Source organism: Ceratina calcarata, unplaced genomic scaffold (assembly GCF_001652005.2).
Source record: "Ceratina calcarata isolate Rehan_Ccalc_2016 unplaced genomic scaffold, ASM165200v1 scaffold180.2, whole genome shotgun sequence".
Lineage (NCBI taxonomy): Eukaryota > Metazoa > Arthropoda > Insecta > Hymenoptera > Apidae > Ceratina > Ceratina calcarata.
Window position 1 is genome coordinate 336,547 of NW_017139431.1, and position 19,905 is coordinate 356,451.

General features: G+C 41.2%; 3 protein-coding genes across 10 annotated transcripts; all 3 read left to right on the top strand.

Moving 5' to 3' along the window:
- The first annotated feature begins 400 nt into the window (after positions 1–400).
- On the top strand, positions 401–3,695 carry LOC108633000 (uncharacterized). The gene is made up of 5 exons (XM_018037901.2): positions 401–1,948; positions 2,030–2,275; positions 2,370–2,743; positions 2,831–2,985; positions 3,079–3,695. The coding sequence occupies exons 1-5, from the start codon at positions 1,342–1,344 to the stop codon at positions 3,383–3,385; spliced, it is 1,689 nt and encodes a 562-aa protein (XP_017893390.1). The 5' UTR covers positions 401–1,341; the 3' UTR covers positions 3,386–3,695.
- A 184-nt stretch (positions 3,696–3,879) lies between these two features.
- LOC108632961 (receptor-type tyrosine-protein phosphatase T) lies at positions 3,880–12,835 on the top strand. 4 transcript variants are annotated; one of them, XM_026810943.1, is made up of 31 exons: positions 3,880–4,253; positions 4,308–4,460; positions 4,530–4,807; positions 4,891–5,086; positions 5,166–5,519; positions 5,606–5,752; positions 5,815–5,970; positions 6,040–6,183; positions 6,249–6,367; positions 6,444–6,618; positions 6,712–6,776; positions 6,843–7,041; positions 7,114–7,232; positions 7,294–7,486; positions 7,565–7,864; positions 7,939–8,180; positions 8,255–8,866; positions 8,961–9,220; positions 9,279–9,579; positions 9,680–9,767; positions 9,839–9,915; positions 9,988–10,122; positions 10,186–10,326; positions 10,416–10,613; positions 10,684–10,880; positions 11,014–11,120; positions 11,201–11,415; positions 11,483–11,608; positions 11,672–11,826; positions 11,913–12,048; positions 12,141–12,835. In XM_026810943.1, exons 1-31 carry the CDS (start codon positions 4,037–4,039, stop codon positions 12,222–12,224), a joined length of 5,889 nt encoding a protein of 1,962 aa, XP_026666744.1. In that variant the 5' UTR covers positions 3,880–4,036; the 3' UTR covers positions 12,225–12,835. The 4 variants fall into 4 exon arrangements, 2 of the variants coding, with proteins under 2 accessions (XP_026666744.1, XP_026666745.1); XM_026810944.1 differs by having other exon boundaries at positions 4,137–4,253; positions 4,316–4,460; XR_003388712.1 differs by lacking the exons at positions 11,913–12,048; positions 12,141–12,835 and having other exon boundaries at positions 11,511–11,608; positions 11,672–11,763.
- Positions 12,836–13,129: 294 nt separating this feature from the next.
- LOC108632962 (putative inactive tRNA-specific adenosine deaminase-like protein 3) lies at positions 13,130–19,874 on the top strand. Of its 5 annotated transcripts, XR_003388714.1 has the most exons (3): positions 13,131–13,401; positions 15,176–17,827; positions 18,043–19,874. XR_003388714.1 is itself a non-coding variant. In XM_026810954.1 (2 exons), the coding sequence occupies exon 2, from the start codon at positions 15,180–15,182 to the stop codon at positions 16,428–16,430; it is 1,251 nt and encodes a 416-aa protein (XP_026666755.1). In that variant the 5' UTR covers positions 13,130–13,401; positions 15,161–15,179; the 3' UTR covers positions 16,431–17,957. The 5 variants fall into 5 exon arrangements, 3 of the variants coding, with proteins under 3 accessions (XP_026666755.1, XP_017893345.1, XP_026666754.1); XM_026810954.1 differs by lacking the exon at positions 18,043–19,874 and having other exon boundaries at positions 13,130–13,401; positions 15,161–17,957; XM_018037856.2 differs by lacking the exon at positions 18,043–19,874 and having other exon boundaries at positions 13,130–13,401; positions 15,180–17,957.
- The last annotated feature ends 31 nt before the right edge of the window (positions 19,875–19,905 follow it).

The window sequence follows — 19,905 nt, forward strand, 5'->3', positions numbered from 1 at the left end:
GAACCAAGTCTTGGTTCCCTGCTTGTACGTTTATGAAAAATACATTCGTTAGATAAGAGAGCTGGTAATGACAAATTCTCCATCTCACCTTTGTTGTGGATGCTCTGCTATTCATTTCCATTGTTATTTATTTGCTAATTATTATTAATCATTTATTTCTTTTTTATAATACTTTCATGGCCATATTAATCGATGGATTAATAAACTTTGAGAATTATCTGTAAGACCAATTACATTTTTCGTTCTACTGATACAGGAGCGCCTGTCTCCTTAACGATAAATTGTCGTGAAAGTTGTTATAATGTGCAATTTTCAATTACCCCGTGCACTAAACTTGCCACTGTGTACGATTTAATGGACACTGAAGTTGAGTAATGTTACTTAAATTGGAGAAAATTAATATGGAGCGGGATTTAAAGTTTAAATCTCTCGGCGAGGCGCAATAAAGGGCATACTGCCGAGGTTATATAAATTCCTTAACGTACATACCGTTGAGGGTAGTAGTAACATAGAAAACGTTGGAGGGAACGTATTATAGGTGACAGGGGTCCCCACCCTACGATGGCACAGCAGACCCGTATTATGTGAACCCCCTGACTACCCCTCAGGTAGTACGCAACACATGTATAAGCGTGTGCATTGGAAACGCTTGGAGAAACGCCCTTCGTACATCTGCTCTTGGGGAACTCGTGTGGCAGTTTGCTCGAGGCAACCATACTGCGCGGATCGAACGCGTTCGAGCAATAGAATTAGCCTCGACGAACTCGTGAAATCTTCGTGAAAGAAACAAATTCTAATCACGGTAAAGTGGACCATCGACGGAAACTTTCATCCCCATTTCGGAAATGTAAGAACCAATTTGAACAGATTCAAACTCGAACAAGTGCTCCAGCTTGTGATCATTTGTGAACGGAAACACGTGTTCGATCGGCGCAGTTTTCGGGAATAAATAGGAACTGAAGAAAATGTGCAAAGCAAATCATATTCGCGCGCAAGAGATCTCGCCTCCTGTACAGACGGTAACTTTCTCGTTAGAAACTTGGGTGCCACCCTCGTACGTGAGCAGCACCTTACTGTTCCTCGTGAATCGAAAAAATAAATCGTGAATGGAAATACGCAATTGTTGGACGCGTGTCTGGACGATGATCGTCGCAAAAAGCCTGAAACTCGCATGACGAACTTTGTCCGCGCGTTAATAAAGAGTCATTCGTTTACGTCCAAGTGCTGCACGCAAACTATCAAGATAGCGTGCGTCGTGGCGAGTGGAACGACCAGCAAAAACGCGAGAGACATTAATCAAAGTTGGACGAGCGTTACCGAGTGATACGGAAGGATAAGAAGATGGCCCAAATGTCGGAACCCGCACCGGTGCATTGTTACACAAATCCTTCGTTTTGTCGTCAGTCGGAATATATACCGGAGGATCAACCTGGCGATCTGCCGCCGCCGCCTCAATTTCAAAGCAGCGACGATCTACCGCCGCCGCCTCCCCCGTTGCAGTTACAATGCATCGGTGGTCAGAGCAACCTCGCGTTCCAGGGGCCGAACGAAATCAGAATCGAGAGTAGCGATGCCAGAGACAGATACTGTTACCTCGAAGAAAACAGTAACCCTACGCATCGGAGGTATGGAAGCGTTCCGGTGGAGGACCACCGCGGGATGTATAATCAAAGTTCAAGGTACGAGTACATACAAGACGAGCAAAAGGGTCACATGCAGAGGAGGGGTTCCTCGAGGTACGAGTTCATTCCACGCCAGCAGGTGCAACAACGTTCCGCACTAGCGGCCAACCAAGACGACCGGCGGGAGCAGCAGATGCAAAATTGTCGAAACAACAGCGGAAGATACGCCTTTGTACCGGGTGATCAGGATTTCCAAGACGAAGATATCGCGTGGAACACCGGAACACGTGTATCGCCGGTGCGGAGGCACATCAACACTCCACAAGGTAAATCGATCGGTGATGAAAAGTAAAAGCTTTACAATCATGCGAGGATAGACGGAATAAAAAACATGATTGTGTTACTAGGTCGTTATAGCAGAGTGCCTTTGCAAGAAGAGGATCCTCCGGCCCTTCCGGAACGGAACGGCCAAGAACTATCGGTCTCCCCGAGAAATAACTTGGCGACGCAAAAGCTGCACGAGATATTGACCACTCCCAGAAAACCTCGCTCCAAATCCGAGGAACGAACCCTGTCTCCGAAGAGGCAACATTCGTTCAATCAAGCCGGTACACCACAAAGAAGAGCACTCACACCGGGTGGTTCCCCAACCGGTATGCATTTCTTCAGCGAGTACCCGTTTCATACGATTGCAGCGAAAAAATAAAACACTGCGAGTACAAAAATTTTTGTTTTACGCAAATGTAGGCCGAACGTTCAGCCCCAATCGCAGCACTCCGCAGGGAACTCCGCAAAATCGTGGATTCCCCACGGGCCCGCAGACGTCCACCCCGAACAAAGAGTCGTCAGCGCGAAGATGTCTACCGTTATTAGAAAACTCGTCCCGACAGCAGGATGTCTGTCCAGCGAGCAACTGTGGACGACTGCGATACGTCGGCACGGCTCCGGTCGACCTCGTATCGATGGGTCACAGTGACCTACCTCCACGTTACGCGTACATGGATGGGCCGGAATCTATGCCGATGGTGTCCGGTTCACCCAAGTATCAAATGATACCCGCAGGACACAAGAGGAACGGCTATCATAGCGTAGAAAGTGCATTTATCGCCAGAACCGCAGTGGTAAGTGAATTGCATTACGTCGATTGCGTAACCGATTACAAGACGGAGTGACACAATGATCCAATCCTGTGGTCATCTCTTATATAGGTTCCACCACTGTCGCCGCCCAACAGCGACGCAAACACAACCTTGGCTAGCGGCTTGGAGAAAAACGATAGGAGGAACGCGCCGCTCTTATTAGCGTTAGTGGGTACCCTAACTTGCGGCTTGGCGTTATACCTGTCTTGGACGCAAGGAAGAAGGTAACAGCACTCGACCAAAAAAATGTCCATCCCCTTAAATTTTATCAAACGCTGTCGTCAACCGCTAAACAGGTCGCAAACGTTTAATTCCAGATATTATTACGACAGTGCCGCGGGTTGTGGTGTCTGCTGTGCATTGGCTGGCGCTTGTAGGACACTAAGGAAGACTTGGACAGGACTTGGACTCGCAGGATTATCAGCGCTGAGCTGTGCAGGACTCTTACTGCTCGCTGCTAAATCTCCAAAACCTGGCACCCCTCTTCACGATGTTACAGCCGGCGCCTTGTGCGGAGTTTCTTTACTGGGCGCTATCTTAGCACTACTGGCACTCTTGTCACCGAGATGCAGCTTGGGACGACATAGAAGAGTTCACTCATGGATTCCTCGACTTTCGCCCTAATTTTCCAACTCTTATATATTTTTTTAAAAAATGATTCTAAGCACGGGTACCAATTGGAATTATTTTTATAACAAAAGATCTGTCAATATCGAAATCCTAGTCTACCGTTTGGTCAAGAGTAGAATTGTACGAAAATTAATAATGATAACGTAAAATATATGTAATTTAAGTTCATACTGTAAGATTATTTTAAGGCGAATAAATTTATAATACATGCTCATGTACAAAAAATACCTAAATGCGACACTGTATTTTTGTATGATCCTGTACATTCTTTTATCGATTTTCAAATAAATATATCTAACAATTATCTCTGCCAACGACTCATCTCCCTTGAATAAGTACATATCTCAACGCATCCATTTTAGTCAAACGTCCTCGTATAACTGTCACTCTCTACTATTGTCACAACAGGATATGCTCCTTATCGCGAGTTCGTCAGTAGGAAGTCGAGTTCCTTTGCCTCTTATAGAATTCTACATTTCCAAGTTCCGAGCGCGATCATCGGTTGCTGCGTCGCATGATTTAAATTGACAGTATGACAACAAAACTTAATCGTGATCCTCTTAGCGGCTATCTTTAATCGTACCGAAGCCATTTTATTGTGATAGTGATAATCTGAAAGCATTGTGCATAGTAAAACAATTTACAATGAACGTGTTGGCGTTACTATTTATCGTGGCGCAACAAACTATAATTTCTGGACGATTGACAGTGTTGAAAGGAAAAGAAACAATTGCGAGGTATACACATAGCAGTAGAAAACTCTTATGCGTAGCGGAGGATGATGGTGCAGGTTTAATATGGAATAGTAATTTAAACTGGGTGTACCCTTCGTATGAGTTGTCCGACAGAGGCGGAAACACTGGTAAGTTCGTAACGAAAGAGTTTATTGCAACTTTAGAATAATCGTATATCAAAGACTTTCAGTATCTGAATGCGTATAAAAAAGAGGAAATAGATTGCGATTTAAACGCGCACGATAATTGTATGGAAACCTGGAACGCCACAGGCTGGAATCTAACAAATTCTCGTGAAACGCCTATGGGTCCAGTGCTTGATCGGCGGTGGGAAGGTTCGATTTGAATAATTTGCCGGTGACTCCGTTAAACTACAAGACTAACATTTACGATCAAATTTGCAGGCTTCAGGGAGTATAATAATTTTGGCAGTCTGAACGAATATCGTCTATTATACAAGTTACGAAAGTCTGGTACATTTGTGGTTTCAATTCGTGGATCAACGGACGCTCATATTTTGTTGTGTGACACCGAACAGTATAATTTAGATTTCTGTTATTGGATAATTATCGGTGGATGGTCCAACAAGGAATCCGTAATCCGAAAATGTGCGATGGGCGTACCACAGCCTATGACTTTTCCTATCGAGCCCACGTGTGCTCAAATTAGAGCTTCCTATTTCGTAATTATTCTATACTTGAATAAAGTATGTTGAATCTCCTTTTACGTACAACTAAAATCACATTATTATCCATTGCAATATAGTACGAGACTCTTTCTGCTACTGAATGGAAGACGTTTATCATCACGTGGGACGAAAATTCGAAAACTATTTCAGTTTACGATACCGAAAAACTGTTGATGTCGTATATAGACAACGATGGACGGTCGCGAGAGAGAACTTCTTTTTATAATTTATTCGTAAGAAGTCCCAAGTATATGCTTTTCCGATTTCATACATGTAAGCTATTCGTTTCAGATCTGATCGCGATTAGTCAAATAATATGATGTATATAATTACATAACGTAATGTATTTCAGATAGTTTTTTTTACACGACCGATTTAAAATCGGAACTGACAAGTCCTGTTTTAAACATAAAGTCTAGGAACCTTTGCATAGAATTAATAATTGGTCTGTGTGCGGAATGTAAGATGGAAATAATGTTGGTTGACTCTATTCGTGAAAATAACCAAGAGAGCTTAGAAATAGTAGAAGGATCGAGGGTAAATGGTGTCCACAAACTGGCGACGTGGCAATACGTTCGAATCAATAAAACAATTTCAGCTGACTTGGGAAAATCTGTCAAAATTAAACTAATACCGGGCGTTGAAGATATGGCCCTCAGCGAATTACTGTTTGCCGTGGCAAATGTTCGCAAGTGTCCACCAGTAGGTGTGTCTCTATTACACTAGCTCGATAAAGTTTAATTAACAAATAGATCAATTAACGATTACTCTAATAAATATGTTTTGAACCAGATACTTTAAGATACAGTACCATGGAAGCTACGCAAGATTACCATGATTATAAATATTTCTGGCCAAACGTAACGTGTCAAAAATTGTCCTATAATGAGAGCATCCTCGTTAATGTCGTGTCTGATGTTAAAATTGATCAAGTATTCGGTAATGTATCGCACACTGTTTCTTTTCCGAGATTATTATCGAAATTTAAATGATTCCCATAGATGATACGGCTTGTCCTAAGGGTAAGGTGGGACCTTATTGTTCTATAAATTGCTACGAACACTTGGAGAACAATGCTGACTGCAGAGGAACAGTAATTTGCGATACAAAGGGTTGCACGTGTCCAGCAGGATTTCTGGGAACCGACTGCCACTCTTGTAAAGACCGAGCACTATAAAGTGGAGTACCGAGAGACGACACTTTTTGTTAATAGATTTTGATTGCAGACTGTGACGTCGGTCAGTACGGGTACGGTTGCAACGAAACCTGCGGCTTGTGTCTTCAAGACAATTGTGATTTCCTAACAGGCTACTGTACAACTGGCTGCGACAATTCTAAACGATTCTACGTACCACCCTTTTGTAAAAGAGGTAGTGAAACGATATATTGATAGGATGCGGTCATGCGATGTAAATACTGACAGATGTTTTTTAAGGGATCGACGCCCCATCGGCGCCGAAGATTGATTTTATTAATGAAACGGTCGTTCGCGTGATTCTTCCGATGAAAGAAGAATACAAATTATTACCCTCCGGGTATCAATATGTTCTACAGGTAATAATCGAAACACGTTTAATAGGTAATTGAATTTACTGTCGCCACAGTATTAAAAATTATATTGATTTATTAGAGAGCAGGAATGCTTCAAATTGGAGATTATAATGAAATCTCGAATAATAGTTCGATAATAATGGGCTACTTTGATCGTTTGGAACCCGGTATATCTTACAGAATTTCTTGCACATTAACGGTTAACAATCACAGTATACACGGAGAATGGGCCAATTTCGCAACTCGTTGCGCTTGTAAGCTATCATTCATATTATACTTACATTTAATATATCTCTAAGTAAAGCATAGCGGTTTCATGATGGAAATAAAATTCTGAATTTATTCAGCAACCACCAACTTCGTTATACAAGTAGGAAACACTAGTCTGACACTAACAAAGAATAAACAAGTGGTATGTCATTAATTATTTATTTCATCTGGAAGAAATGTACGGTATTAGTTAACACAACTGTTTTAGGATCCCTTATATTCTTGTCCAAGTAAATGGTACGACTTCCTATTTGAGAATATTGAAACAAGTACTGAAATAAGCAGAGGAAGCCTGACTAAATTACCGTACGAGTTTACACATTTGATACCCTACACCTTATATAAAATCACGGTTAGCAAAGGAATAGCGGTTCTCTTTTCACAGCAAGTTCGCACTCTTGACGGAGGTAATTGCATTTCTTAATTTGATTTATTGATGCTATAGCGCCTGAGATAAATATGTCTGTTTATATGAACAGCGCCGTCAGAAGTAAGGAATGTTAGTAAGATATTTACATCAAATGAGGAAATCATATTAAAATGGTATCCCCCGCTGTATCCGAATGGAAACATACGAGAATACAGAGTTGCGCTGCAGGTAACTAAATAAAATTACGAATGTTCATGAAATAATTAATAATATGTTAATTTGTTTCAAGATCAAAACGTATTTTGGCTGTGATGATCTAAAGATTCAGTCGCCTAAAAACGACAGTGTCATTATCTCTACCACGACTCATAGTGTTACATTCTCAGATCTGCGTCCCTATACGTCTTACGTCGCAGAAATCGTAGCCTATACTTCCCACCGCGGATTAAAACTACAAGTAGAATTCTCTACTAATCAGACAGGTAAACGTGTCTTCCTTACTGCAACACTTGAGTCTTATCGAGCTTAACATTTTCATTAAATTAGTTTGATATTTTTAGAAATGCCAACGACCGTTTATACAAATTTAAGATTTCACGACTACGTGCTCATGTGGGATGCACCACAGGATTGCACTACAATTTCCGGTCCTATTATCGCAAGAATTAATATTACTGGTGTTGGCAAAGCGGTGGCGAATCACGTTATTATAAAACAAACTGTAAAATATTCTCTCAACTTAGACAGTGACCTCCTTGGCTCCGAAATGTACGAAGCACGGATTTACGCAATTAGGGATTATAATAAACAATATAATCCACTTCGATACAATAGCCTGACATTTACTACTCCCCCTAAAGGTCAGATTACACATCCCACGAATCTATTATAAAAATATGACGGATATGTGACGGTCGAAATTTATTTCTACTAGCTCCGCCACCAGTAAGATCCCTCGAAATTTATGAAACCGATTTCATAACTAAACATGTGCATTTAAGATGGCTAGAACCAAAACCACCTATGAATGGAGAGCTAGCAAGTTATATCGTCAGCCAATGCCAGTTGACTTGCAAAACTATATTGGAGATACGAGCAGCAGATCGTTGTGATCTGTGGAGTACACACATCTGTGCGACTGTTAAACAGCTTGATCCAGAAAGAAAATACATTAGTGTATGCAGGGAGTTGCCAGTGATTGGAACAAGATCCATTATTAATCTCGAATGATGATAACAAATATGTTTCAGGTCTCAGCAATGAACGTAAATGTGTCAATGCCAGGTGACGCGATTTTCGTGCAAATTACTTGGACTGATATTACCCCCGAAGCACCAGAGACTTTCCTCGTCGAGAATCTCGAGGACGGTGTAGTGAACCTGACCTGGACCCATCCTTGGAGAACAGGGGAGCACCTTCAGAAATTCATAATCAGCGTTCAAATGATATCGTCGAATCTTAGAATGGAAATTAATCAATCCCAAAGAGGCGTCATTCATGAATACAAAATCGAAAAATATCAATTAACGTACAACGAAAAATTGTATCTATTACCCTCGTCTGCTTATAAAATTTCCATTCAAGCTGTTACGATTGCGGAAGTGTACGGCGAAACAAAAGTTACAAAAGTAGAAACGTCTTTAGCTATAAAATTCGAAAATGAGTTGAGAGCAGACGTACGCGATTCAGATTCGATGATCTTGTTACACATTCCTAAAGTTTTAAATGACACGAAACAAAGTACAATGCACGTGATCGTAAAAGGTTCACAAGCATGCACCGATGAGAAACTCCCTGCCTACCTAAGCGAAAAAACAGGCATCGAACATCACGACGAAGCGTGGTACGCCGCCTCGTTCCCCGTAAGTATTCATTTTGCTCATCCGTACTGCACAAAATTAAATATACATCCATGCTCCATAAAACAAAACTGAATACACTTTCACCTCTGCGCAGAACGATGAGCTTGCTGGTAAGACGTTTGTAATAGGTGACAACAAGATTTACGGCAGTGGAAGGAATTGCCCGTTGAAGCCCACCGAATCCTACGTAATAGCGATCGTTGTGTTAACTGATGAAAAATCGATGAACGGTATAGTTGCGAAAACAGCATCGATTCGTATCGGCGAGGTGCCGAGGCAAAAACACGGAGCTTGGCTTATTCCGATCACGATAATTCTTATCATCGGAGCCACGATTTTTTATTTTTATCAAAGGTATTTTTTCTACAGGATTCAAAATTGAACGAAATAATTATTTTTCAAATCTTCGCAGGAGAAAAAGATCCTCGAAAAAAGTAGACCTACAAAGGGAAGCGGGTTTTGTATACAATAGTAAAAGTTCCGAAGTGAAATTGAATCCGTCTTGTTCGAGTCGATCTTTAACTAGCGCTTCTACTTTGTCGGATAAAGAACTTCTTTCGCGCGTAAGCACGCCTCACGACGGCAACGCGATGAATGTGAACGATATTAATAATCATCAGAGAGAAGAACGAATGTCACTGGTAAAGGTGAAGGATTTCGAAGACTATGTGAGACAAGTTATTGATTCTGGATTGTTGGATAAGCAATACAGCGTAAGTTATTTTGCAGTTTTAGAATTTTATACAGTACGATAAACTTCATGAATTTATATAAGATAAGCGATATGAACTGTTTGTTCCTGTTTCGTAAAAGACACTTCCAAGAGGACAAACAAAACCATGGGAGTACGGAAAGCTGGCAGAGAACAAACCAAAGAATCGATATGCAAATCTCATAGCGTGTATGTAATTATTATTATTGTTTTTAATTCATCAATTTTTAATGAATGACTCTAGTATTGATGTATCACAGACGATGAGAATCGTGTAGTATTGGAAAAACTTCCAGACGATCCGTACTCGGATTACATTAACGCTAATTACATCAAGGTAGTAAAATTTAATGTAACAAATTATAATTGATCATATTTTTAAGAAATGTAAAACGTGGCATATTTACAGGGTTACAAAAAAGACAAATTCTATATTGCTACGCAAGGACCAAAAGCTAATACAGTCATCGATTTTTGGAGAATGGTCTGGCAGGAAGAGGCTTACGTGATTTGTATGATTGCGAATTTAGTCGAAGGGGGAAAGGTAACTTTTACGTTTAAGATTTATTCAGCTAATTAACGAATGGATCTTTCATATATCGTATAGACAAAATGTGAACAATATTGGCCTGATACCGGGAAAAAGAAAAAGTACGGCGATATAATTGTTTTCAATGCAAACAACACTGTGTTTGCACATTATACGATCCGTACGTTGCACGTATCGTATGGAGATGAGGCTCGTAAGGTAAAACACAAAGTTTCAACTTGAAAGAACAAAATTGTACTTGCATATTCCCAAACTTAAATTCCCCTCCGATGGTGTTTAAAAATTAGATCGAGCACTTGCATTATACAGCGTGGCCAGATCATGGCATACCCTTATTTACGCATTCGGTGGTAACATATTTAAAGAAGCTTTTGGCAACACCACTTCGAAATGGACCAGTTGTGGTCCACTGCAGCGCAGGTGTCGGTAGAACTGGAACTATTATTTTATGCGACATTTGCCTCCGACGGGCTGCCGCAGAAGGGGTGAAATATTTTTCATAGATTCCCCGCACTGTTTTTTGAATCCAATGCCACAGTTCACAAATACTTTTAGGTAATAGACGTATTTTCGGAAGCAAAGGTGATTAGAAGTCAAAGGCCTAACATGGTGGACAACAAACAACAATACTTGTTAGCGCATTTAATACTCGTGGAGAGTCTACTATCTTTACCCACCTCTTTGCCATGTAACGAATCTCTACCAGCAAAAATTAAAAGCCTCAAAGAACATTTGGAAATTCAACGAGATAGGTATTTCTTAGCAATTGATTAATATTTTCTTGTATGTATATAAAACGTATATGTATAAAAAAGAGTGTTATAAAAACTTCTCGAGAAACTGAAAATACATAACTAATTATATTAAGAGGATTTCTCTTAAAAGTTTAGAAAAAGTAACTTGGCAAGATAAAGCTCTTCGACCACCGACTAATCAGCAAACTCTATCAGAACGGAACCTTGCCAAAAACAGATTTCCAGAATTGGTTTCAGGTTCGAAAATGATCTGATAATTTTTAATTATTCTTATATTAATAGCGCTTCTGCGCAATAACGCAACAATTATTTCGCAGCGAATGTCAACAGACTATATTTAAAGAGATATCCGCCGACAGACGAAGACAGCGATTACATAGCCGCTGTTTACGTAGACGGTGTAAGATTGCAGAATCAGTACCTAGCCACGCAGTTACCGATGCCCACGACATTTAGCGACTTTTGGAGAATGATCGCTGAGTATAAAGTGGAACTGATCATCGTACTACAACCACCAGATTTGACAGATACAGTATTTAATAAAAATATTCAATACGTAGTTTTACGAATTCTGTATTGTCAAATCGAATATTTTTTAGACATGCTGTCCCATTGTTCCATGTGGAGAATTCAAACCGGTGCCGTACATAAACATTCGTGCAAAAGAATTTACTGAATCTGAACATTATACGACACAAGGATTGATACTGATCGATAATTCGGAAGTGAGTTATAAAGTTTGCGGATACGTTAAGCGGAATGTTACTAATTTTTTTATATGACAATAGAAGCCTGTTACGGAACAAGAGGTAACAATTTTGTGCTCTACCAAATGGAAAGCTGGCAGAAACCAAGATCCTCCCGAGACCATGTCGCTGGTAACGCTGTGGAAAACAGCGATGAGAATATCGAGAGAGGAGGGACCTATCGTTGTTCTCTGCCAGTAAGAGCACATTAAATTTCCAAGAATATCTTCGTATACATCAAACAGTTAACGCTAGATACGCTAAAATGTTTATTTTTAATTAGCGACGGCGTAACCGGCTGCGGACTTTATTTAGCTCTAAGTTTCCTGCTAAAAAGAATGACTATAGAAAGTGAATGCGACGTTTGTTTGGCAATTCGCACAATCAGAAAATCGCGGCCCGATTTCGTCAATTCTTTGGTAATTCGGCTCGAATTATTATTCAAAGCATATTTCTGAAAACTGTGCCTCAAGTTTATACTTAGTATAATTCGCGTCCATTTTCATTTCAGGAACAGATGGAATACCTGTACGATGCAGCAATTACGTATTTAATGTACTTTGAGAACTCGGAGACGTATGCGAACTTTCCATGAATAATCGCATCATTAATCGGACATCGACGGCTAGATGTGTTGCATAAACCGACGCGATTAATTTGAACAAGACTGCACTCGTGACTTTCCTAAACTTGCGTATCGTTCAAACTATGTATAAATTACATCGTTACGTAAATGCTTGATATTGAATTAGTGTATCTCCGATTTTCCAATTTTCTGTCGCTTTCCTACGGTCAAGGCAAACGACATTCGTTCTCACGAACGTCTTCACATGATATATCAGAAGATATGTATAAAATAATCATTCCGCACCGTAAACTACTATCTACCGTTCGTACAAAGAAGTATCTTCCACAAGTTAAATAATCGTAATAATAATTGATGGGAATATAAAAGTTTCGCAGCGATGTTAAAGCATCGATCAAAGAGGGTACACAACTTATGAACGAGATGATTGGAAATTATGAATAAAATAAGTACTCACAAGGTCTGAAGACAAGCTCATCTGCTACGGCTCGCGAGGTGATGACGCCATAATCCACTTTCGCGCCAAACATCACTAAGTTGGATGATTCTCTTCACATCGTTGTTTAAACGTCTCCGAGTATTCGTACTGAACAATAAAATAAGAATTGATCACTTTTCTACTTTTTTTTATCATCTTTATATAAAAAGAACAAACGATCAATTTGAAAATCGCGATCTAACAATGTAGACATGTAAACACAAGAGATCGCGAGCATGTCGAAGATCGCGTGACTACTTACGTATAAATAGATAAAACGTATCGTAGATCAAAGGAGAATCATCGCTTCACGGTGTTCACGAAGATTTGGAGTAGTCGTTTCGACATGTCAATAACAGAATTAAAACGTATTGATAAGAAAAAATAGAGAAACGAGAAGGAGCGTAGCACGGTTGTGTTTCCCTTCCTCTCCAGTCGCCAACTTGCACTGACTACCGGCAGAGGACGCGCCGATAGTGCCGATAACTCGTAATCGCGAAGCAGGTATAAGTCGACCTCCTGTAAACGTCCATCTCCGCGGATATATTCACGTGCGTTTCCCTAGTATTCTTGTGTCGTGCTTCGTGTGTAAAGTATCGAAAGGTGTGCAAGGTGTGGCTGATGACCGATCCATCTGTTCATCATTAAAAGAGAAAGAATTTGGAGCAGAAAACAGGCGTCGGATAGTACGCTCTCATACAGCAGCAGGTAAGGATTTTCATCGATTTTTCTGCACTGCGTTGCGCAGAGAGTAATACACGCACGCCTGTGTCACGATCGTCGTACTTTTTCCGCGGCGAAACACGGTTTTCCCGATCCGGTCGATTTGTTTTTGTTTGACAAGCGTGAAAGATGCGGGACACGCGTGTCATGTCTCGATTCAAGGCCAGGGAAGACATATTGGCACGTGAACAGGATCCATTAAAAAATCCACCTCCCGATCGAGAGCCAACATTTCGATCGATTAGAATTTATTTATTACGTCAGCATATTAATTGCGTTGATCGTGTTGACCGAGTGCATTCGCCTGTCGAGTTTACGTTCACGCGTGCTGCGTCACTCGGATCTGTTTATTGTTTCTTTTCTGTTATATAAGATACATGCTTCGCACGAATATGCCACACCATCTTGGTTGACGTAACGAGGCGCGAAATTTGACTTGATTCGGCCTCCGCCTCTATCACCAACCAACATAAAACTGCAAACTTTGCGTTCTTTATATTTCGAATGAATGATTCCAATACTTCGGAAATTATTTTTTTTTTTGCCCTTCCTCGCACGTGTCAAGTTTCTGTGATGGTAAGAAACATGAAAGAGGAAACAAATAAAACATGCTTTTACGTAACATCTAGCTATAAATCACATACATATTTGCATATCAATATTTTCAACAAGTTGAAATAAAACTCACACGATCATCGCGTTCTTCACTGTGATACATAATAAAATTATCATTCGCCTAATGACCATCTTTAACAATAACCTCGTACTCGCGGCTCGCTATTACGCTATGAACGTTTTATAATTTAATCTGTCCTGTGCACTCATTTATCCATTCACAGAACATCCGACCATGGCATATTTTCCTCTTGGTGGACAGTTAATACGCTTTAAGATGCGACTTCCCAAGCCACTTGAATCACGTTTTCGATACTAACTCATTAAAATTTGCAAACATTTATTCAATACGAAATTAAACTGCGCATTAAAAATTTTTTTTAATGCCTACGCTCAATGTTGAAATTATAAAATAGTTTGAAAGAATCCCTTCATCTCCCCTCAAAAAGACCCAGTTTGCATGATGTCTCATTCTCCTGACAATACGATACGGTACGCAGCGTTAACAAATATTTTCCAAATGTATTGTTAGTCTTAGTGAGTCTATCCCATAGTCCTGTATTTTCTTTTCAACACCTCCCGATAAGACGGGAGTTCGTAAACTCCATTCGTCTTATGGGTCACCCGCACGCCAAATTCATTATTCATGTCGATATCTGTTCTTCTTTTGATCACAAAATCACAGAAAATCGTGAGATTGAGAAAAGCGAGAATGATGCGACGTTATTGTAAAGAAAACCCACGACGGGTTTCGCATTTAAATTGGAAAGCGATCGGCACAGGATCGGGACGGCGTGGCAACAAAAGACCTTATTCTCCCGTTGGCAGATCGACGTCGTACAATTGCGCCTAACTCTGACAATCGATCCGACCGTGGCCCAACTTGACAGCAATTTAAAATCGCTGCTCCTCCTGCGAACCGCACCAAATGCACCGCCACGAACTGTGTTTCTCCCACGAATCACGTTTGCCGTGAACGTTCTTCCGCCTCTCGTGTACCGATATCTGCAGCACGGATTCAAGCCTAGAATAAGATAGTCGAAAATCACGTTTCATAGAAGAGACGAATTATTAAAGAAACCAAAGATAGAGATTCGAAAACGACGATGTATACCAACGAAAAGTGAAGGCACCATCTTTTCAGGAAGATGGCAATCGCCTCGGCCAAGTGTCCCAAGGAGAGAAAACTGGAAGCCACGGCTCGGTGTTGGACAGCAAGACCGATTTTAGGCTCAGATCTCACGGACGATCCGCCTCTTGAAGACGTCTATGTGGGTCTACTTAAGCAGAAAAAGGACACCTCGACTGCTATTAAAAGCATTTCGTCCATCTTGCCAGGTTTCCATCACCTGAAACGCTGCTCATCTAACAAACTACTCTTGGCGCCTTTAAATATGACAAACCTAGTGGAAGAATCTAGCAAAGAACGTACTTTAACCTCAGACAATCTGAAGACGATATTAAAGGAAAGAGGATTCAACTTGAGCTTATTAGAAGATGACTTTCAAATATTGAGCGTACCAGCCAGAGCAGCAAGAACCAAAGTTCAAGCGGCACGGGCTTCAAAGATCTGGCCCTTGAACTTTCACCCTGATCCTAACATTGAATGTCTGGTCGATGGATCGATTTTCACAGAACACCAATTGGATCTTATAGAGGGATACATGAATGTCGCGATAGAGACAGCCAGGTTGGAAGCTGTCGGCGACTCGAATTGTAACGGCAGTGCATTGATCGTTGATCCAGAGGATGGAAGGATTCTTGCGGTTGCCGCCTCAAAAATCGACCAACATCCAATGTGGCATGCAGCTATGTTAGCTGTAGATCTTGTTGCTCGACTCCAAGGTGGTGGAGCTTGGAAATGGGACGAAAAGTCGGGACAAAATTCGGATGATTTACGTGTTTCTACTTCCAATGATCAAGATGAAGCGAAAGATGATGTAACCAAAGAAAGAGGAATCAAAAGGAAATATATTGAAGAGGCTCCGCTTTATTACCCGAAATCGCTGTCCAAAATTACTCTTCCACAGTTAGAATCTTTGAAATCCATCATACATCGGCGAGGGCGGAAGAATAATGATTCCACGAAGACAGTAGTTTCAGACAGATCTGATCAGACTGAAGCAACGAATACTGAAAAATGTGGTCCTTACTTATGTACGGGATACTGGACGTTCCTTTTCAAAGAACCTTGTCCTCTTTGCGCTATGGCGCTACTGCATTCTAGAGTTTCGAGGATATTTTACGGTGTACCTAATCAGAGTGCAGGCGTTTTGGGCTCAAAGACAGTCTTGCACGCTACGCCGAGATTGAATCATCGGTACCAAGTGTGGGGCGGTATCCTGGAGCAAGAATGTCGACATGTATTACAGGAAATCGAGCACAGAAATATGGATTGACTCATTCTTCGTGTTCGTTGCAATTAATTTTCGTCTAAACGATTCACGGAATATTATGACCATCGTAGAAATGGAAGGGAAAAAATCTTGTCTTGTTACAGATCGTTTGTACTTTTCACAGATAAACGTTACCGAAACACAGAGACGTTTGTATTTCTGTCCATGCACTTCAACATGCATGATTCCTTTGACCCTTGGTAATGACACCCACGAAAGATTTGTCCCTGGCATTGTCTCGAAGTAAGTTTAGCCGAGTCGCGATGCTATAACATCAATGTAACAACCGGTTTATGATTTCAATCAAAAGCTGACGACGTAGAAGACGTTACACGTGGTTCGAACGTGCATTCATCCATTACTAGGCAGATATAGGTACGACCTTGGTGTCTTAGTATAATTTGCAGGAATAGAGATCCGTACCCGTGCCGTGTACGCTGCTGCTGGTTCTTCGTTCACGCGAGGAGTTAACACTCGCATCTATTATACAATGACGCGTTCCCAACCGGCTGATAGTAAAAATCATTTTCCTTAACAATTTCGCGCCTGTATCGTTCTAATTAAACCTAATTAGATGTCGCAACATGCCCTAACAATATAAAAAACGCGAATCTAATTTGTTCAACTGTTAGTAATTGTTCATGTGTCTGTCCCCAAGAGGCGAACATCGCTTAGAGATAACTGACAGTTCATTAATTAAGGCAGTCGTTTTAAGCCGTTACATCACTGCTAAAAACTATACTCGCTGGTCTGAGGAACGGTTTAACCACCCGGACTGTAAAACAAATTATTGAGAGGCAAATTCACTTTATCGATTGCACAAATCAAACAGGAAGGTCTTAGTTTGAATTGACGACATTGAAAATAATTCCATTACGCGAGTCGATCAGTACGTTCTGCAAGTGTCATAGTTCTAGAACGAATAGTTGTCCAACGGATGAATAACCTAGCTCGCCGGGAGAATAAAGTCTCATTCGCTTCACTGTAGCGAGGGACAAGGTCGCGAAGTAATTCGTCAGTGGTCGTTGATTTCCGAGGACCGCCAGAAACCAGCATCGTCGAAAGCTTCCTACGGAGTTCTTTTCCGCGGTCGCGGTCGTGCGCAGTTCGTACGATGACGACGACGCTTGTAGAGTTCTGCGGAGCTTTCCTGTACAAGACATGCACGGTTCAATTTGTGTGGAAGCGAGTAGCGCATATAACAATGACCTCGCGGATTAACTTCAATCAGCGAAACTTCAGACGTCTAACCCCGTTGAGCTGGCCAGCTTTGCTGAACGGATGTACGACGCGGGCAAGACGCATAGACGAGAACACGATGGTACTGAGAATTAGGAAGCACAACGATTCGTTTGCCAGTCGGCGAGCGGCAGGATGTGTGTCGCTTCAGCACAGCTTCGGTGTGTTGAACCGCCGACAATTGCCGATAGACAAAGTTTCGTGTGAATCAATGTCGATAACATGTTACGAGACACGATTTTGTACAAGTGAATTATTTAAACGATCAGAATAAATACAAGATGAAATCTATGTCTATTCATTGTCGTTAACAAGGAGCTCTCCAATCACCTCGGTGTTCTCTTTCCGTGGACGTACATGGTTTTTATTGTTCCAGGTTCTGCATCTCCGATATTAGTTTAACTCGTCGATTCTCTGGGACTAAACAACGTTATGATCAACCACCTCGAAATTTAAAGCTTGCTGCCTGAGAACACTCTAGCAGTTCACTTGACAAAAAGAACGAATATCGTAAATCGTCGTTTCTTTCGCAATCTCGATACTATTTCTATTCAAATACATTTTTGTATAATTCTGAAGAAGCTCTTATAACGACCAAGAATTACTCCACGTTCATCGTTGAACCAACTGGCACGTGGCTCTAATAACGTCATCCGGAAACGCACCGCTTTTCCACATTTACCACTTGTTCGTTCTGCGATTGACCTGAGGAAGGGGTTCGATGATTTTCATTGGAAGCTTTGGAACGAAAATATAAGCCGAGAAGGCAGAGATAACCTTTTTGCAAAATAATTAATCCACGTGGCAAACAGGCGTCTTTTACGACGCGACAGCTCGTTAAGTCGAGGTAAACGTCGCCATCATCCTCGCAGATAGCAAAGATTCGAGCGTGGCCGTAAAAATAGAGTGTAGACTTACACGATCCCGTACAAGTTTGATCACGTTTGGTCAGTTTTTGTTGGGAAAAGACTACGAATCCGGTATTAATCGAAATTCGAATTCAGTAGGCGACCAAATACGGAACGATTTTACGAGGTAAGCCGAGTCACATTTTGCTCATCAGCACTGAGTGGTTCCAATTGACGGTCGGGTCGACCCTCCAGCGTAGACACTATTGGTCAGCCTTTTAATACCGGCGGTCGCGATTGGATCAGATACCCAGATCGTTCTTAGACACAAGACATTGCTGGAGCATTCGGTTCAAAACTTTTGACGTCGTCAGTGTCGCACAATTTACTGTCCGCCGTTGTTCACAAGGGTCTGACTGAGATCCAAAAGACATCCGCCTGTCCGGTTCGTCTCAGTCGGTTTAAGTCGGTCAGCGGTAGAACTGAGCGCGCAACGATAATTAACTAGAACAATACGAGGGAAGCAACTGTATCAGGAAGCTCAAGTGTTTGGTTCCTTCCGCAGTTGGTTCTGAATCAAGATTCACCATTATCAACAGAGGATTCGTCGCATACTTGACAATTCGCAAATAAAGGAATACTTTCTTCGTTTGTGAATCGACAATTTTCCAACGTCAGTGTTCTACGAAGCAAGAGCAAGTCATTGTTATCAGATATAACTGCGCATTCCCTAAGTTCAACGCTGGAAACAGAAATTCTTCATAATATCAAAAATCGAAATTAGCTCGTGAATGGCTCAAATTTATTGGCTGTTGCTTTTTGAAAGATCTTAATCGTTCTATTTGCGGCTAATGCATAACAAATAAAAAAGGATCGCAAGTGGAAGGAAGCAGTAGGCAAAAATCAAACGGAAGGTTCCTGGTCTTAGCATCTGGTCAAGAAACATTATTTCTGGGTGACCTCTTCGAGAGACTCGTCTTTTCTCACGTGGAGGAGACTTTGGTGAATATCGAGGAACAACACATTTCCCATTTGGTTTTACTCCACGAAGCCTCGTCTTTTCCTCCTGAATCAAGTTTATCTTTCGAACGGCACCATGGAACGAAGGATTCTGAAAATGTGGTGACGACGTGATAGGCGAAGGCCTTCGATTACCAAGACACTATCAAGTGGTGTGAGCCATAGTCGTTAGAAAGCAACTCAAGACGTATCTTCCGTGTCCAGTGACACTAGCTGAGACCAACAGTCCCATTTAACGTAATAATAACGAAACGAATCTTTGTCAGAGATCTTTTCAACGAAACCAAGTTCTTTCCAAACTACATCCGACTCCAAGTCCTGTTCGAACGAGCTAAAGAAGTGAGAAGTGACCGTTGAACTCATAGCTACAA

Excerpts from the sequence above, each read along its gene's own strand:
- LOC108632962 (XM_026810954.1), top strand. The coding sequence starts at position 15,180 with ATGGCAATCGCCTCGGCCAAGTGTCCCAAGGAGAGAAAACTGGAAGCC.
- LOC108632961 (XM_026810943.1), top strand. The coding sequence starts at position 4,037 with ATGAACGTGTTGGCGTTACTATTTATCGTGGCGCAACAAACTATAATT. Across the intron at positions 4,254-4,307 it reads CGACAGAGGCGGAAACACTG|ACTTTCAGTATCTGAATGCG; the intron begins GTAAGTTCGTAA and ends CGTATATCAAAG. Across the intron at positions 9,768-9,838 it reads ATATGCAAATCTCATAGCGT|ACGATGAGAATCGTGTAGTA; the intron begins GTATGTAATTAT and ends GATGTATCACAG.
- LOC108633000 (XM_018037901.2), top strand. The coding sequence starts at position 1,342 with ATGGCCCAAATGTCGGAACCCGCACCGGTGCATTGTTACACAAATCCT. Across the intron at positions 2,276-2,369 it reads ACCGGGTGGTTCCCCAACCG|GCCGAACGTTCAGCCCCAAT; the intron begins GTATGCATTTCT and ends ACGCAAATGTAG. Across the intron at positions 2,986-3,078 it reads TCTTGGACGCAAGGAAGAAG|ATATTATTACGACAGTGCCG; the intron begins GTAACAGCACTC and ends GTTTAATTCCAG.